Raw genomic sequence first — 15191 nt, forward strand, 5'->3', positions numbered from 1 at the left:
TTCCTCGAAAAGCCCGATCTCGATTTGAATATGAGGGATTCACAAGGCAGGACCGTTTTCATGGCGGCCTGCGCTTCTACCGTCGATTCAGAGGCTAGCTTTAAAGGTTTCCTTCCTGCAGATGAAAAAGAACGCCTCAAAGCCGAATACATACCAGCGTATATGCTGCTTGCAGACTCTCAGCGTTACAGATCTACTATAGATTACTTGGCGACTGATAACAAAGGACGCCATCTTATATTTTATCTCCTAGGGAAAGAGAACAACAAAGTCCTCGACCGATTCCTACCTATTCCCGGTGTCAAAGAGTTGATTCGGCAAAAGAACAATGAGGGGTTCTCGCCTTTACACCTCGCCCTTCAAAGTGGCAAGATAAGACTCTGTTTGAAATTTATCAACGAGGGGAATGCAGACCTCCTAGATCCCGACCCCAATGGTGACACTGTTCTTCATCACCTCGGCCGGACATTTCCTTCTTTATACTCTCCTAACAATGAAGTCCTTGAAGAACGCCTCTCCCTCATGAGACACGCCCTCGCCTTAGGCGTCGATATCAATTCGCGCAATAAGCTGGGACAAACGCCCCTTCTCGCGCACATCAACGCAGGGTACAGCATCAGTGAACCATCCTTCTTCCTTGACAACGGGGCGGATGTCCGGGCTGTGGCGAATGATGGTACGACCGCCTTGCATATGGTAGCTCGCAGACCAAGACCCTTTCGGTGGAATTATCATCTGGACGAGGGGGATCGCGACATCGAGGCTTTCCAGAGGCTGGTGCAGCTGGGATGCGATCCGTTGCAGGAGGATGGGGAGGGCAGGACGGCACTAGATATTGCAGCTTCTGTTGGGAATGATGGGATTTTAGGGTTGTATCAAAGGAAGAAAGGGGTTGTAGAATAATGCGACAGACTTTAGATTGTTATATGAATGATATATATCTTCTAATTACTTACTAAATAGTCGACTCTTCTTCCTCTATATCTACCTTCTCCACCAGACTCCAAGATTCACCACCACATCATATTCAAGATTCTAGCCATGAATTATTTCCTCTTAGGTATCAAAGGCTCTCCCCTCGCTTTCCGCTGCTTTTAATGCTTTCTCTAACTGCTCCATCAGATCTCCTACTAACTTAACACCTTTCTGAAAATCAGGGCAATTGGCACAGTCTCCCACGGGCATATTCTCGACCAACATCGCATAAGTATCAAGATCAATATCCTTGACCCCCGCCAGGTTCTCCTCCAGAATGCGCTTGCTATTCAGACTGTCGCCTAATTTCCTCGGCGCTCCTTTCTTCACAAGTTGCTTGTCGGGCACGTCGTTCAACAGGAATACGGGTAGCAAGTCTGGCTCGAGTTCGTCCCACAATTTTTGGAACACCTCACTCATACGGCGCAGGACCGGGGTATCTAGACGCTTGCCTTGAATGTCTTGGGTCATGGCATCAGCGGAGCCGAAAGCTGGCGCGAAGACTTTGTCGTGTAGTCCGAATTCCATTTTGTTGTGTTTGGAGAATTCTTGCGACATGCGTTTCTTCACTACGGGGAGGTCCGCTACGCCTGCCTCCAGAGCCTGCAGAAGAACTATACTGATGGAGAGGATGCCGTGATAGTTTAGAAGTGCTATCGAAGATTTCCCTGTGACGTCGGAGCTCATTGACAGTTTGAAGTCTCTATCAAGCTGCTATAAATAGATTTATGGAGGTAATGGATTGAAAGAATATCTACAGGGCCCCTTGAAGTCTGAATTCAAGATTAAGGGGGGTTTTCAATGGACAATAGGCATTGTGGTGGGGTGGAGTAAATATAGGGGACGTTCACCGCTCGGCATAAATTATTTTGGGAATAGCTCAGATTCACGACTTCACGTGAGACCCTTTGGCATTCTCTCAACTCCCAAGGAAAAGAAGACAGAACAATCTTAACAATGTTTACGTACCATATTCATATCTGCGTTACACTTCAACAAAATAGGTGTCAAGTCGGATATTTTCGCCCGTCCCGTCGTTACTCGCCGTACTAGTGCATCCCACTCTTTCAAAGTCTTGGGAGTCTTTCCTTCATTATTCGGGTTGTTGTTAGTTTCAAGTAGACCTTTCACCTCCTTTCCAATATCTCTATCAATATGTTACTTTTTGTGGCTCTATAATCTATTCATTGGCCGTTTGGTTAAGCATGTCGGCCGAAGCAGTGTCAACTCGCGAGCAGCGTCAAGAATGGAAGGAACGGCATATCCGGTCGAATGATAAATTTGTGACAGATATCCCTAAGATTGAGCTTCATGTTCATATCGAAGGAACTATGACGCCGGAGCTACGGTGGAAGCTTGCTCAACGAAATAAGATCCCTCTGACTGTTGGATCTGAGAGGGTGCCTCTCTCTACTCTTGCCGAAATTCGAGAGGCATACCAGAACATTCGAGGCAGGATTGGGGCAACTTCTGCAGATGGCAAAAGAAACATGACATTCTTTGAGGCATATTATGGTGGCTTCGACCTCTTGCAAACCGAAGAGGATTATTTTGACCTCGCGATGGGTTATTTTGAACGTGTTGCCGAGATGAACGTCCGTTATTGCGAGCCCTTCTTCGACCCCCAAGGACACACTAGACGAGGGATACCGATTGGCATGGTCTTGGAAGGTTTCAAGAGAGCACAGATTGCGGCTGAACATCGGTTGAATGTAAGTACAAAGCCTTTCAATTTCAAGAGTCTAATACATTACAGGTCAGATCTCAATGGATCATGTGCATGCTACGCGATATGTCTCCGGAGTCAGCTATGGATCAGTATGAAGCTGCTTTGCCTTACAAGGACATGATAGTAGGTCTTGGCCTCGATTCGGACGAATATGAACGACCGCCGTCACTATTTGACGACCTGTTCAAGCGCGCTCGAGAAGATGGATTCAGGCTCACGAGTCATTGTGATTTCAACCAAAAAGATACTCATGATCACATCCGCCAAGTGGCTGAGAGACTTGGCGGTACTGGGGCAGAGCGGATTGATCATGGAATGAACGTAGCAGACCAAGAAGATCTCATGGAAGTTGTCAAATCAAAGGACATGGGAATGACAATATGTCCTTGCGCATATATTCGCCACGCTTCGGAAGAAGCAGTCTTCCCTCGCATTCGCAAGTTATTTGACACGGGTATCAAGATTGCAATTGCTTCGGACGATCCTGCATATATGGAGGACAATTGGGTTCTTCATAACCTACACATGGTTCGCGAAAAGTGCAGCTTCAAGAACAAAGACATGGTGCAGCTCCAGAGAAATGCCGTTTCTATATGCTGGGCTGGCGATGAATTGAAGAAGGAGCTTCTGGATGACCTTAATGAGTTTGAGATGTCTTTCTCTTCGCAATAAACATTAGCGGTGAATAGCTGCCCTTTCCTGATCTTACGCCAAAAGCGCGATATTTACAACCGCTCAACTATAGTAGTAGACTTGCCTTTAATGAGCATTTATTTATTTGTCTGTCTATTCATCCCTCAAGCTCAGCAGTGTTGATTCTAAATTCGAAATTTGATTCAAGTCGTGTTTTCCTGCAGCAAAGGCCACCACGCCACTCCACTCTTGGTCGCAGATTCACACAAGGACGCCTGGACGGGAGGCTCCGGTTATCAACCTCCCCCACCTTCTGAGTCCATGAATTTCTTATCTTTCGGCCGTCAAGAAATGAATAAATACAAACCAGAGACTCTTCTTCTTCTTCTTGTTCTTGTTCTTGTTCTTCTTCCTTGACAGAAAAAGAAGTTGAGTCTTAGCAGGTTCCTTGTCTCAACTAAATATTTAATGGCAGGCCACTTAGCCACTGCAGCGGACGAGGAGGTTCAAGATGTCAGCCCCTACACGAACGCATTAGCCAAGCGAGTTATTCGCAAGATCGATCTCCGCATCTTGGTTATCATGTTTGTTACCTACAACCTGAATTTTATGGACAAAACCATTCTATCATCCGCCGCCGTATTCGGTCTCACCGAAGACAATCACCTGCATGGAACACAATATTCCTGGGTGAGCTCAGTATTCTACTTTGGTTACCTATTCTTCGAATATCCTACCACTATCCTGATCCAGCGACTTCCAATCGGAAAGTACATCTCGGGAGTCACCTTGCTTTGGGGTATTATTGTTGCTTCCACAGCTGCATGTTCGAACTTCGGAGGGCTGGCTACTTGTCGGTTCCTGCTTGGCGTGGCAGTATGACTCCAATACCCATTTTTAAAGATGCAACGTGCTGATATTGAGCTTCAGGAAGCAACCATATCACCTGCATTTGTCTATGTCACTAGTATGTGGTAGTATGTTATCTGGATCTCACTCACTTTCTATTCTGTCTGCTCTTGAGACATGTCTTAGCATTCCTGATTCGTTGCTATTCGCTTCCTGAAGCATTAAAGCTAATTCCCGTTCTCGTACAGCACTCGAGATGAAATTCCGATACGCACTGGCGTATGGTTCGCAGGCAACAGCTGCGGTGGCTTCATTGCGTCCCTCTTGGCCTACGGGATCGGACAAATTGATCATCCATTACATCCATGGCAGTGGATGTTTATAGTAAGTCTTAAAATGTCCTTTAGACTTTTTGACATGTGTTAAATTTCTCAGATCTTTGGAGTAGCCACAAGTCTCTGGAGCGTGGTAATGTTTTTCGGCCTCCCTGATACCATCAATGATGCGGACTTCCTTACCGAGGAGGAAAAGCAGTATGCGGAGGATCGCGTTGTGACTGCTGGACTTGGACGGACTGATCCGATTAACAGCCAATGGAAAGTGGAACAGGTCTTTGAGTGCCTCATGGACCCGAAGACGTACTTTTTCATTGCCATGTCTGTCTTAACCCAGGTACGTACATTCCCCTAGAATCAAATACAGACAACAGATCTACTACTTACTGACTTACTTCCATAGATCCCAAACGGAGGCACTGGAAGCTTCGGAAATTTAGCTTTGAAGAGCTTTGGGTTTACAAGTCTCCAGTCGACTCTTGTCAGTCTCCCCGCGTCCGTCATCTCGATGACCACCATCATGTCCACAGGCTGGCTCGCGAGTCGTTTCCGTAACATCACCACCTTTCTCATCATCGCAGTTGTTATTCCCCCAGTCGTAGGTAGCGCTATCATCTTCTCCGAGAAGACCAAAGGCTTGCGTCTCTTCGCATACTACCTCCTACAAACAGGCCCAGGTGCGCTTCCGCTCGTCCTTGGTCTCATCTCAGCCAACTACAAGGGCGTCACTAAGAAGATGACTGTCACTGCCATCCTGTTCGTTACTTACTGTGCTGGCAATATTGCCGGGCCACAAACCTTCAAGTCATCCGAAAAAAGTCGGTTAGTATTCGCTTTTGATTCATGTCCACGCCAAGCTGTCTTATCTAACTTTCATACAGTGGATACCCAACTGCTTTCAAAGCGATATTAATCTGCTACGGACTCGTCATGCTTGTTTCCATCGCTCTACGCGTCTACTTGACCTTCGTCAATAAATCCCGAGACAAAACTGAAGAGGCGGCGGCAGCACTGGAACCAGCTATTCCGGGGAAGACTCAGTTAACTGAGATTGACTACGAGGACGTGACAGATTTCAACACATCGGGATTCCGGTATCGGATGTAAGCGTATGCCGAGACGAGAAGCCATTCAAGTCCGGCTCGGGAATTGGAAGATGTGCCTAGAGGAACGGATGATGATGTGGAGGTATACAGCCTTTGCGCCGAGCTGCAGTAGACTGACCAACGTCATAATTCGTAGACGCCTTAAAAGTAGCAATCTATCTTATATCTGAATAAGCTAAAGATTCCAGCTGAGGCATCCAGCATTAAGCGTCTTTGCAAAATTACATTTCGAGAAAGGAGACGGGAGAGTGGATGCCGTCTTCATATTAATAAGAGATTACCTTCCGTGACATTTATAGAGACGTTTAATATGCCACTGCAGTGCATAACGGATACCATTCATCCATCTCATTATCTCAAAAGTGACTCGCAATCCAGCTTTTAATGGTCGTGGCCTGCTCCCCCTCCTGAGCCTCCGTATACCCCATCTGTAAATCAAGAGCCGGCTGTCGAAGAGTTAGTCGGCATTGCGGATAACCAAAAGCGTGTCGCCAACAAATAGAGGCTTTGAGAAGGTAGAATTTGATACTGTACGTACCTGCACATGAAAGCCATCCAAAGCCCTAAACTCCACATTCCCCGCCCCACCTACCCCCCTTTCAAACTTCCCCGCAAATTCCGTAATGCCATCAACAAGCACCTCCTCCCTACCCGCCACAATAAACACGCTCTCTACCTCCGCGCCCTCCCACCAGCTCTCGGGCGCCGTGACGGCCTGGTTGTAGTAATCGCTGACGGCATCGAGAGGCTGCGGGTGGTTCAGGAAGGCCGAAGACCATTGCTGACCGGCGACTTTGTCGAGGCAATCTTTGTATTTATTGCGGTTCCAACTGGCACTCGTGAGGTTAAAGGATACCCAGGGACTGATTAACACGATTCCGATTAATTTCTCATTTGCACCGCCACTTCCACTTCCACTTTCAGCTCCTAGGTTTAATTCTACCTTCGGCACCTCGACGCCGTGCAGACCAGGGTGCGGATGCGAGATATGCGATAGTAGTCCCAAAGCTAGATTCCCGCCCGCGGAATCCCCTGTCAGGATTATGTTGGCAGGGGAGATGTGCAGCGTATGCAGGACGTGGTTCATCAGCATGGCGGCTTGTTGGAGCTGCCGCGGGTAGACGCGAGCTGGAGCTAGGTCGTAGGAGAGGAAGAGGCAGGAGACGTTTTTGCCTTGGCTTTGCAGGACGGCAATGATTTGGAACATGAACTCGAACATTTCTGGGGCTGCGGGGAATACGTAGCCGCCACCTAAGTAAGGACTTCGTTAGTTTGAAGGAATGAAGGAAGAGATGGGATGGGAGGGAGGAGGTTGGGACGGACCGTGGAAATTTATGATGAGTTTTTCGGCAGAGGAGTCGCCGATCCAGTTTGCGCGCGTTCCGTCTGAGAGGGTGATGCTGTTGGGTTGGACGCCGCGTTTCTTGCAGGCTATGATGTAGTTGTCGTCTGTAGGGGCGGAGATATAGCTGGGTTCTTGTTAGTAGAAGTGGAAGTGGAAGTGGAACAGGGTGAGGGGGGGTTACTGTTGCTGTCGAACACTTGCTTTTCGAGTCAAGGTTCGAAGAGCTGTAAGCATTACATATTTGTATAGCCCTCCTGAGGGTTTTCTGTCTTTGCCTCTATAGGCGGCTGTGAAAAGCGATGTGATGACATTGACAACTATGAGTTTGCCAAATCAGTATTCATTCTCATCCTTCCTGTGAAAGTCGACGATGAGATAAAAAGACTTCAAGAGAAAGAATCCGTACCAACTGTGAGAAGAATAGGTATCGTCTGGAGCTTCTCAGATAAGCTAAGCGTTGCAACAGTTGCTTTCTGAGAACTGTAGGAAGAGGATTGAGATTTATCGGGTGATTCAGACATCTTGTTTCCTTTCTTCTGGGACTTGTAGATTAAGTGACTATATTAGGAAATAATGCCCAAAGTAGAGGTTGAATCAAAGGAGGCTCGGGAGGTCAGGTGGGGTAATGTGAAGCTTGAAAACAACCGAGGTGCATGCATCCATCCGGCTCGGTGTACAGTACAACCCCGGATTGTACTACCCCGGACAATCATGGCAGGTGCTGCAGGGGAATCTGGATCAATTGGTAGGTAGCGCTGGATGAGGGTGGTCTCGTGCTTGGAAGCTTGGCAGATGCACTACAGTAGGTGCGTATGTGTGTCTTCGGTATCTTACTTTATTTGTACTCTATTTGTTCGCCCGTAACTTGACCATACCCCTTTTCCGCTTCCCACCCACCTCTCTGCCCTCCTCAATCTCTAACATCGCCTCTCGTTTCTTCTCTCCCACCAACTTCAGCGCTTCTCTAATGACTCTCGTCTCCAAATTCACGCCTTCTTCTTCCCAGGCGTCCATTTGTCTTCCCACGCGTTCTTCAATTGCTTGGACGAGCTGCACGTCTCGCTGTCCCACGAATGTGACTGCGTCACCCTTTCGCCCTGCTCTGGCTGTTCGTCCGACGCGGTGAATGTAATCATCTGGATCGCGGGGGATGTCGTAGTTTATTACCAGGCCTACTTCAGGAATATCTAGACCTCTAGCTGCGACGTCTGTGGCCACTAGAATTCTTGCTGCTGAAGCCCGGAATCGACCGAGATTATCGATTCTCTGTCTTTGAGGGAGTTTGGAGTGCAAAGCGGTAACTCGGTGCTCGAGAAGACGAAGTAAATGGGTGAGGTAGTCTGCTGTTGAAGTGCGATTGCAGAATATTATAATAGATTTTGGGAGGTTGTGATCTGTGAGGAGAAACATGTGAAGGTAATGTTCTCGGTGGGTGACTGGGATTTGAAGATGCATTTGGTTGAGCGAAGTTGGAATTGCGAGTGCTTGGGTATCGACCTCGCACACGAAGACTGGAGGCTTTCCTGGCGTCCGTGGGAGTTCTTTTAGAGCCCGAACTTCTGGGGTAATTGTAGCAGTAAAGAGTAATGTCTGTCTTTTTGCTGGTGAAGGAAGAATTGAGAGACATTCTTCAACATCCGGTAACATGCTTCCAACACTTCCACTTGCCAGCAATCGATCAGCCTCATCGAGAACCACCATCTTCACCCGTCGCAAACCACAAATTGTATCTTCCCCAGAGGTTCGTATATGATCGGCTAGCCGACCTGGGGTGGCAATGACAAGATGTGGTCGTTGGGCCAGGGCTGTAGCTTGCGGTCGCATATCTGACCCACCAGTAATTAGGACCGCTTTGAGTGATTGAGGGGACGAAATGGCTTTGAACTGCTCGTAGATTTGCAGTGCAAGTTCCCTATCATGTTAGCTAAAGTATGAATTTCACAAATAGCTTCCTCACCTCGTTGGTGTCAATACGAGCCCAAAAATTCCAAACGGATCTTCTGCCCATTTCTGCAGAATTGGGACAGCAAATGCCACCGTCTTTCCTGAACCTGTCCTACTACCTCCAATGCAGTCGCGTCCCTTCAATATTTCTGGTATACATCCCTTCTGAATCCCAGTTGGTCTCTTGATTGCCATATTATTCAAAGATGCCACCAGCCATGGCTTAACATCTAGAGATGCAAAGCTCGTCTGGGGGTCTATGGGTGCAAGAATTGCACCTGGATTTGTTTCCTTCTCAATCGCATGGCTTTTGACTTTCGATTTTATCCGTGAAGGAACAGAAGATACGGGGATTTGTAGTTCGTCATTATCAGGTTCTGGAGAGATTTTTCTTCTTTTTCTTGATGATTGACTATCGAGAGAATCGGAGCCGGAGTCGCCTTCGTTAGAGCTCTCCCCGGAATGGTCTGATTCTGATTCTGATTCTGGAAAATTAGACGGTTCATCTCCGTTCTCTTTGACCATCTGCGGCCTTGCATGGGCCTTCGCTGCAGCCATAGTTAGAATATTGGGATGTTCTGCGGTCGCTCGCTGGAGAGAAATGTTAGGTGCATGCGGTTGGAAAATTTACCGCTGTCGCGGGCGGCTAAGAAATTGGATCGCCGGCTCGGGAGACCCTCCGTGAAGCCGCCTAAAGAAAAAAGTATGTGAAACATCATGCAATGTCCAATAATATGCCGGATTCTGGCGCAAAGCGGCTCCGGGCGCGAGGCCTGCAGTGACGACGTCGAGGTCACAATACTGGCCCCTTTCGAGTGGCTACCGAGTAAGAGCCCTATGCGGCAGCATGCATTGATCCACTGCATACTATACTATCTCCATAGTGGCAGTTTGAAGCTTGCCTACTCCGTACAGTAAGAGTGTTTGCTGGCAATGCATGATCTGGGAATGGAGATCATAAGCACCTGACTGGTATGAATTGGGTGGAAATGTTGGAGCAATGTAATCAGTTGGTCCTATATCTGTTGATATGTACGAGTGGGTATATGGGGGCTGAATGTCTCAAATGCTTCGGAGTGAGAAAGGGCTCTCACACCCTCTTGATCCTGCCCTGCTGGAGTAGGAGAAGCGAAGCGATCAATGTGAAAAGGGGCAGTACTGTAGGTAAGAGTAAGCACTTAATCAGTGGTCTGGTCTGGTCATCAGGAGAAGAGGAGTTTGTGCCACCGAGTCCTACATATCTACACTGTAGGTGGAATGCAAGTACAGTAAGAACTGTGATCTTCAGATCTAAAACTTTCCATCTGACCTCTTGATGTTATTCAGGGCTGAGAATCCAATACATCTACCCGCCTATCCACTACTCAAGTATTGGAATGCACTGCACTACTACTACTACTACTACTACCACCACTCAAACAGCTTCCCATGCCATCACAGCTTCAGCTCGCAACTCCACCATCTGCCTATGCTGTGTCTATCCAATTGCATGTCTCTCTCTAACCATCATCTTACCTCAGCCTTGGAGTATTAAGCCAAGCCAGTGGTTTTCTCTGGGGCCCTTTTCTTTTGACGATACTTGTCACTACATGAGTTACCCACAGCCCACAGCTCTGCCATCACCCATACTGTACGGAGTAATCATCTTGGCCGATATGTTGGTGTTGGCCCCCATCCTGATCCCTTCCAACGCCCGAAGAATCAACGGCAGGGATCGTTCCCAGCGCCACGAGTCCTGCAACTTTTGCCCTGTTTTGACTGGCTGCAGGCACCACCACCCATCGACCAACGACCCTAGAACCTTTTACCCCCCTCCCATCCCCTTCCCTTGCAGCCAACCCGATCCCTATCCCGTCCCCGTACCGTACACGTTCGTACAAACTCGAGATCATATCATATGAGGGGACTTGGTCCGTCCAGACTATCTTGGTCCTTATTTAATACCTCACCTTGGATTTCTCTCTAACAACTGACTGACTGACTGCATTCACACTTGGGCGTCTCCTCCTTCCATACCTACCTACGTACCTACGTACCTGCTCAATTGGAATCTTACTGCTTTAAAAGCTTGGATATTATTGTTGCCGTTCCGTTATTGCCACGCCACGAAGCCGCTGCCACTGCCACTGCCACTCAACTCCTAACATCTAGCCGCCGACGGCCCCCTTCTCTCCACTGCCGATCTGGTGACGACAGGCTTGAAACAACCGCCCTGTCCAGCGATTAATCATTAGTAGGACTCGGTCCTTGGTTGTGTTGCGTTGTATCGTCTCGTTTCGTCTCGTCTGAAGTCGAGCCTTGCGTTACGAATCCACACCTCTCCTAAGAACTTCAACAAAGAAATCACTCACTCACTACTGCACCACTCCTCTACAACTCCTACCCTGCGATACAAAGAATACACTCGGGCATAGCCGTATTGTTGCCACATAATACTTCGGCCAGACCACGGCAAGATAGAGGCATTTCACGCCGTCTGCAGCATCGGTGGACTGCATGCTGTAGTGCCAATGCAAGATAACTTCCCAATAGACAATACCGGCAACGGTCCTGCGCGGGAGACAGAAAGTAGAGCTCCGTCCGGTGGTGTAAATCCTACATTTGCAGTTCAACAAGTACGCCACTGGTAAACCCCTTTTATCTGCCATTTCCACTGTCTTAAAAGGCACCGTGGTCCAAGAATCTCAGCGCTGATACCTCAAAGCCCTCCACTAGCACAGACTCTATCTACCCTCCCAAAATGTCCTCTCCAGCCCCCCTACTCCGTCCCCCAATTCCAGGCAGCCGAAATACTGGTGCACGAACACCTAGATTGGGCCTCGCCATACCGCCCTCCCCAAATGCCAAACCCGTCAACGGCGGGCCTCAACCAGGCGGTCTGTCGTTACAAATGCCTGGACAGGGTCTGTCGCTACAAATGCCTGGCCAGGCCGCTTCCTCAAGACCCTCACTACCTCGATTACAATTAGCTACACCGATGGGCAGCAGCCAGACGCCATATGAGCAGGCTCTACAAAATGGGCGGCCGAGTGTGCAACCTGTCGCTGGGCAGTCGGCCAGTGGTGGCAGTGAAAGCAGTGCAGCACATTCAAGGGCTGGTAGTTTTGGTCCCTTAGATGGCAGAGCGAGTAATCCCACTTCGGCGGGGTCACAGTTCTCCGCCTTATCATTTGCGTCGCAATACGGTCTACCACAACCCACACGAGGAACACCAGATCCAGCTTCAGCTGTTGGGTCGCTATATTCAAACGCAAGCGAAGGGGGTGCTGGTATGGAGCGTGAAGGGAGCATAAGTGGACTTGAGGGATTTGACAAGTTGAGCTTAGAAAGCTTAGAGAAGATGAGGACATTGGATGTAGACGAGCTCGATGATGAGGCGTGGCGGCTGGCAAGTTCAGAGAAGAGGATTGAAGAGCTGGGGAGTTTGGGAGAGGGTGCTGGAGGTGCTGTCACACGATGTATGCTGAAGGGAGGGAAGACTGTCTTTGCACTCAAAGTGAGTCCTCTATCCCCTTCCCCCTATTTCTACTAACAATTACCTCCAGGTAATCACTACCAACCCCGATCCAGATGTTAGGAAACAAATCGTCCGCGAACTGAAATTCAATAAAGACTGCGCCAGCAAACACATCTGCCGCTACTACAGCGCCTTCATTGAGCCCAGCACAGCAACCATCTCCATCGCCATGGAATTCTGCGAAGGCGGCTCCCTTGACAGCATCTACCGCGAAGTTAAAAAACTGGGTGGCCGGACTGGCGAAAAGGTCCTTGGAAAGGTGGCCGAGGGCGTTCTAAACGGCCTCACCTATCTCCACGGCAAAAAGATCATCCACCGCGACATCAAACCTAGCAACATCCTGCTCTGCCGCGACGGCCAAGTCAAGCTTTGTGACTTTGGCGTCAGCGGTGAGTTCGGCACCAAAGGCGACGCAAACACCTTCATCGGGACATCGTATTACATGGCGCCCGAGCGCATCACCGGGCAGAGCTACACCATTACTTCGGACGTATGGAGTACGGGCGTTACGCTGCTTGAAGTCGCACAACACCGCTTCCCTTTCCCAGCCGATGGGACGGAGAAGCAGCCTAGAGCCGGACTGATCGATCTCCTGACGTATATTGTGCGGCAGCCGATTCCTAAGCTGAAGGATGAGCCGGATGCGGGGATCAAATGGAGTGAGAATTTCAAGTACTTTATCGAGTGTTGGTATGTAACCCTTTCTTCCTCGCTCCCCCCCCCCCTTCTCAGCATGACCGAGGCGTGCTTCCCCATCATTAATTCCCCTTCTTCCTATCTTCCCTCTTCCCGAACCGCACGCACATACTAACTCCCCATCCAAAGTCTCGAAAAAGAGCCCGCCCGCCGCGCCTCCCCCTGGCGCATGCTCGAGCACCCATGGATGATAGAAATGCGCGCGAAGCGCGTTAACATGGCGCATTTCCTCGCTACGGTTTGGGGATGGGAAGAAACCTCTTGAACCTCTCTACCCTACCCTACTCTACATGTCTTTATCGCCCTTCCTCTTCTCCCTTCCACTTCTTGAAAGCAGAGATAAATGGATGGATAAACAGAGGCATAGTTCATGATGGAGTGATCGATCGCATGGATGAACTGAACTGAACCGAATAGCATCGTATCAAAAAAAAAGCCAGCCAGCAGCGCAAAGCATAACCCCACAACCGTTTAATTGTGGATGGCGTTTTAGGATTAGGATTAGGAATAGGATTGGGGTAATTGTACGGATGGGTTGATTTGGACTTTGGGATTGGATTTGGAATTCTAATGGAATTCTGATGGCATTGAGTAGCATTGGGTGGCATGGGTTGGATTGGATATGGCGAACTGAATTGAACTGATATGAAAGGATGGATGGATGGTTCACTGAAGTGTTTGATTGATTCAACGGTGTTGGTGTTGGTTGGTGTATCGGATGAGAGAGAGATAGAGAGATTGAAGCATAGTCAAGCGAGCCAGCCTGCGAATAAAGATCGAATTGAAACAAGAAATCACGTCCAGGCGAAGGAAGGGTATGTGTACGTAATTAAGAAAGTGCTACCCCTCGTCAAGTCATCGCTCCCAGCTTCCTTCGTAGGCCTCTCTAGCTGTTTATTGTTGGGTCTCTATAGGTAGGTATTGGAAGTCTTCCATGAGTCTCAACTTCTCAAGTCCATCCAACAGCGTAGTCAGATAATTCTTAGCGGACCTCAGTGCCCCTCACAAACTTATCTATACTCTTGGGAAAAAGAAAATTCATGTTCTAATCGAAACCACTCCACCTCTTCCATTGACTAGTGCTAACCCTACGTTTGCTCTTCGCCTTCGCCATAGCGTCGTAGATCGAGGGCGGCATTTCTTGTCTAGTGCCGTCAGGGAGGAGGTCGCCTCTGCGTGGGTGAAGAGGTTCGCGGCCGGTAACGAGGTGGAGGTTTAGATAGTAAGTGCCACTTGATATGTGGTTGAGTTCGGCGGCGGGGAGTTCTGCTTTTAGCTAGAAATCAAAATGTTAGTATTGATTTTAAGGGGCGTCCAGACTCCGCAGTCCGGAGAAGCTGTAAATTTACCTTTAGAATGCGGTTTTCAAGCTCAATCTGTCCAAGTAGAAGTTCTTTCAACTGCTGGCCCGATGTGGTTGATCCTCCAATGGGAAGTCGTATGATATGTTCAGCAACGTCGTAGAACCCTGCTCCTTCCAGCCAGTCCTTCAAATTCGCTGCTACCACTCCGTTCCGCGGACGCAAAGTAGCTTTCAAGTGTGCTTCGACTCTTCCAGACCATCCAGGGCTGTTAGTTGCAATTTCATGGTCGACTTCTTTTTTGAAGCGGTCAACGATCTTGTCTGTCCATCCCAAGTCGGTACCGCTCTTATTTACTGATTCCACACGCTTGGTAGGTCCATCGTAGGGAGTTCGGGGTCTAGGATCTACTTCGAGAAATTCAACGACGCCTCCTGGTTGAAGGATTCTACGCCACAGTTAGTTCTTATTTGCGAAATGAGGATATGTTGAAATTACAAACGAACAGCGTCAAGGAAGGTAACATGGCTTTCAACTCTGTCAAATATGTCTCTTCCACGAACGAGGCTGTAGCTATTGGTAGGGATTGGCTTTGAATGCTGTAGAAGAGCATTCAGGTTTCGGACGGTGAACTCGGCATTGCAATCGATCAAATTGGTTTGCTTGTGCTCTCCTATACCCCCTCCTTCCATAAAATCCCTATCGTCTCAAATTATCAGAGATGTATCATGCGTGGAACGACATCTTGGGCGTACCTAAAA

General features: G+C 48.6%; 4 protein-coding genes across 4 annotated transcripts; 3 read left to right on the plus strand and 1 right to left on the minus strand.

The window, feature by feature from the left end:
* Window positions 1–2180: 2180 nt before the first annotated feature.
* LHYA1_G005574 (putative deaminase) lies at window positions 2181–3376 on the plus strand (the record flags this gene model as incomplete). Its single annotated transcript, XM_031150518.1, has 2 exons — window positions 2181–2687; window positions 2732–3376. 2 exons carry the CDS (start codon window positions 2181–2183, stop codon window positions 3374–3376), a joined length of 1152 nt encoding a protein of 383 aa, XP_031005196.1.
* Window positions 3377–3805: 429 nt separating this feature from the next.
* Window positions 3806–5628, plus strand: LHYA1_G005575 (putative transporter; the record flags this gene model as incomplete). Its single annotated transcript, XM_031150519.1, has 6 exons — window positions 3806–4213; window positions 4241–4314; window positions 4435–4570; window positions 4622–4858; window positions 4925–5343; window positions 5403–5628. The coding sequence occupies 6 exons, from the start codon at window positions 3806–3808 to the stop codon at window positions 5626–5628; spliced, it is 1500 nt and encodes a 499-aa protein (XP_031005195.1).
* Window positions 5629–5983: 355 nt separating this feature from the next.
* On the minus strand, window positions 5984–9474 carry dbp8 (ATP-dependent RNA helicase; the record flags this gene model as incomplete). The annotated part of the gene is made up of 7 exons (XM_031150520.1): window positions 5984–6073; window positions 6166–6878; window positions 6951–7096; window positions 7154–7289; window positions 7379–7514; window positions 7870–8884; window positions 8930–9474. The coding sequence occupies 7 exons, from the start codon at window positions 9472–9474 to the stop codon at window positions 5984–5986; spliced, it is 2781 nt and encodes a 926-aa protein (XP_031005194.1).
* A 2182-nt stretch (window positions 9475–11656) lies between these two features.
* On the plus strand, window positions 11657–13394 carry MKK1 (MAP kinase kinase; the record flags this gene model as incomplete). The annotated part of the gene is made up of 3 exons (XM_031150521.1): window positions 11657–12412; window positions 12462–13123; window positions 13259–13394. 3 exons carry the CDS (start codon window positions 11657–11659, stop codon window positions 13392–13394), a joined length of 1554 nt encoding a protein of 517 aa, XP_031005193.1.
* Between the last annotated feature and the right edge of the window lie 1797 nt (window positions 13395–15191).

This window comes from Lachnellula hyalina (genome assembly GCF_007821495.1).
Source record: "Lachnellula hyalina strain CBS 185.66 chromosome Unknown contig00070, whole genome shotgun sequence".
NCBI lineage: Eukaryota > Fungi > Ascomycota > Leotiomycetes > Helotiales > Lachnaceae > Lachnellula > Lachnellula hyalina.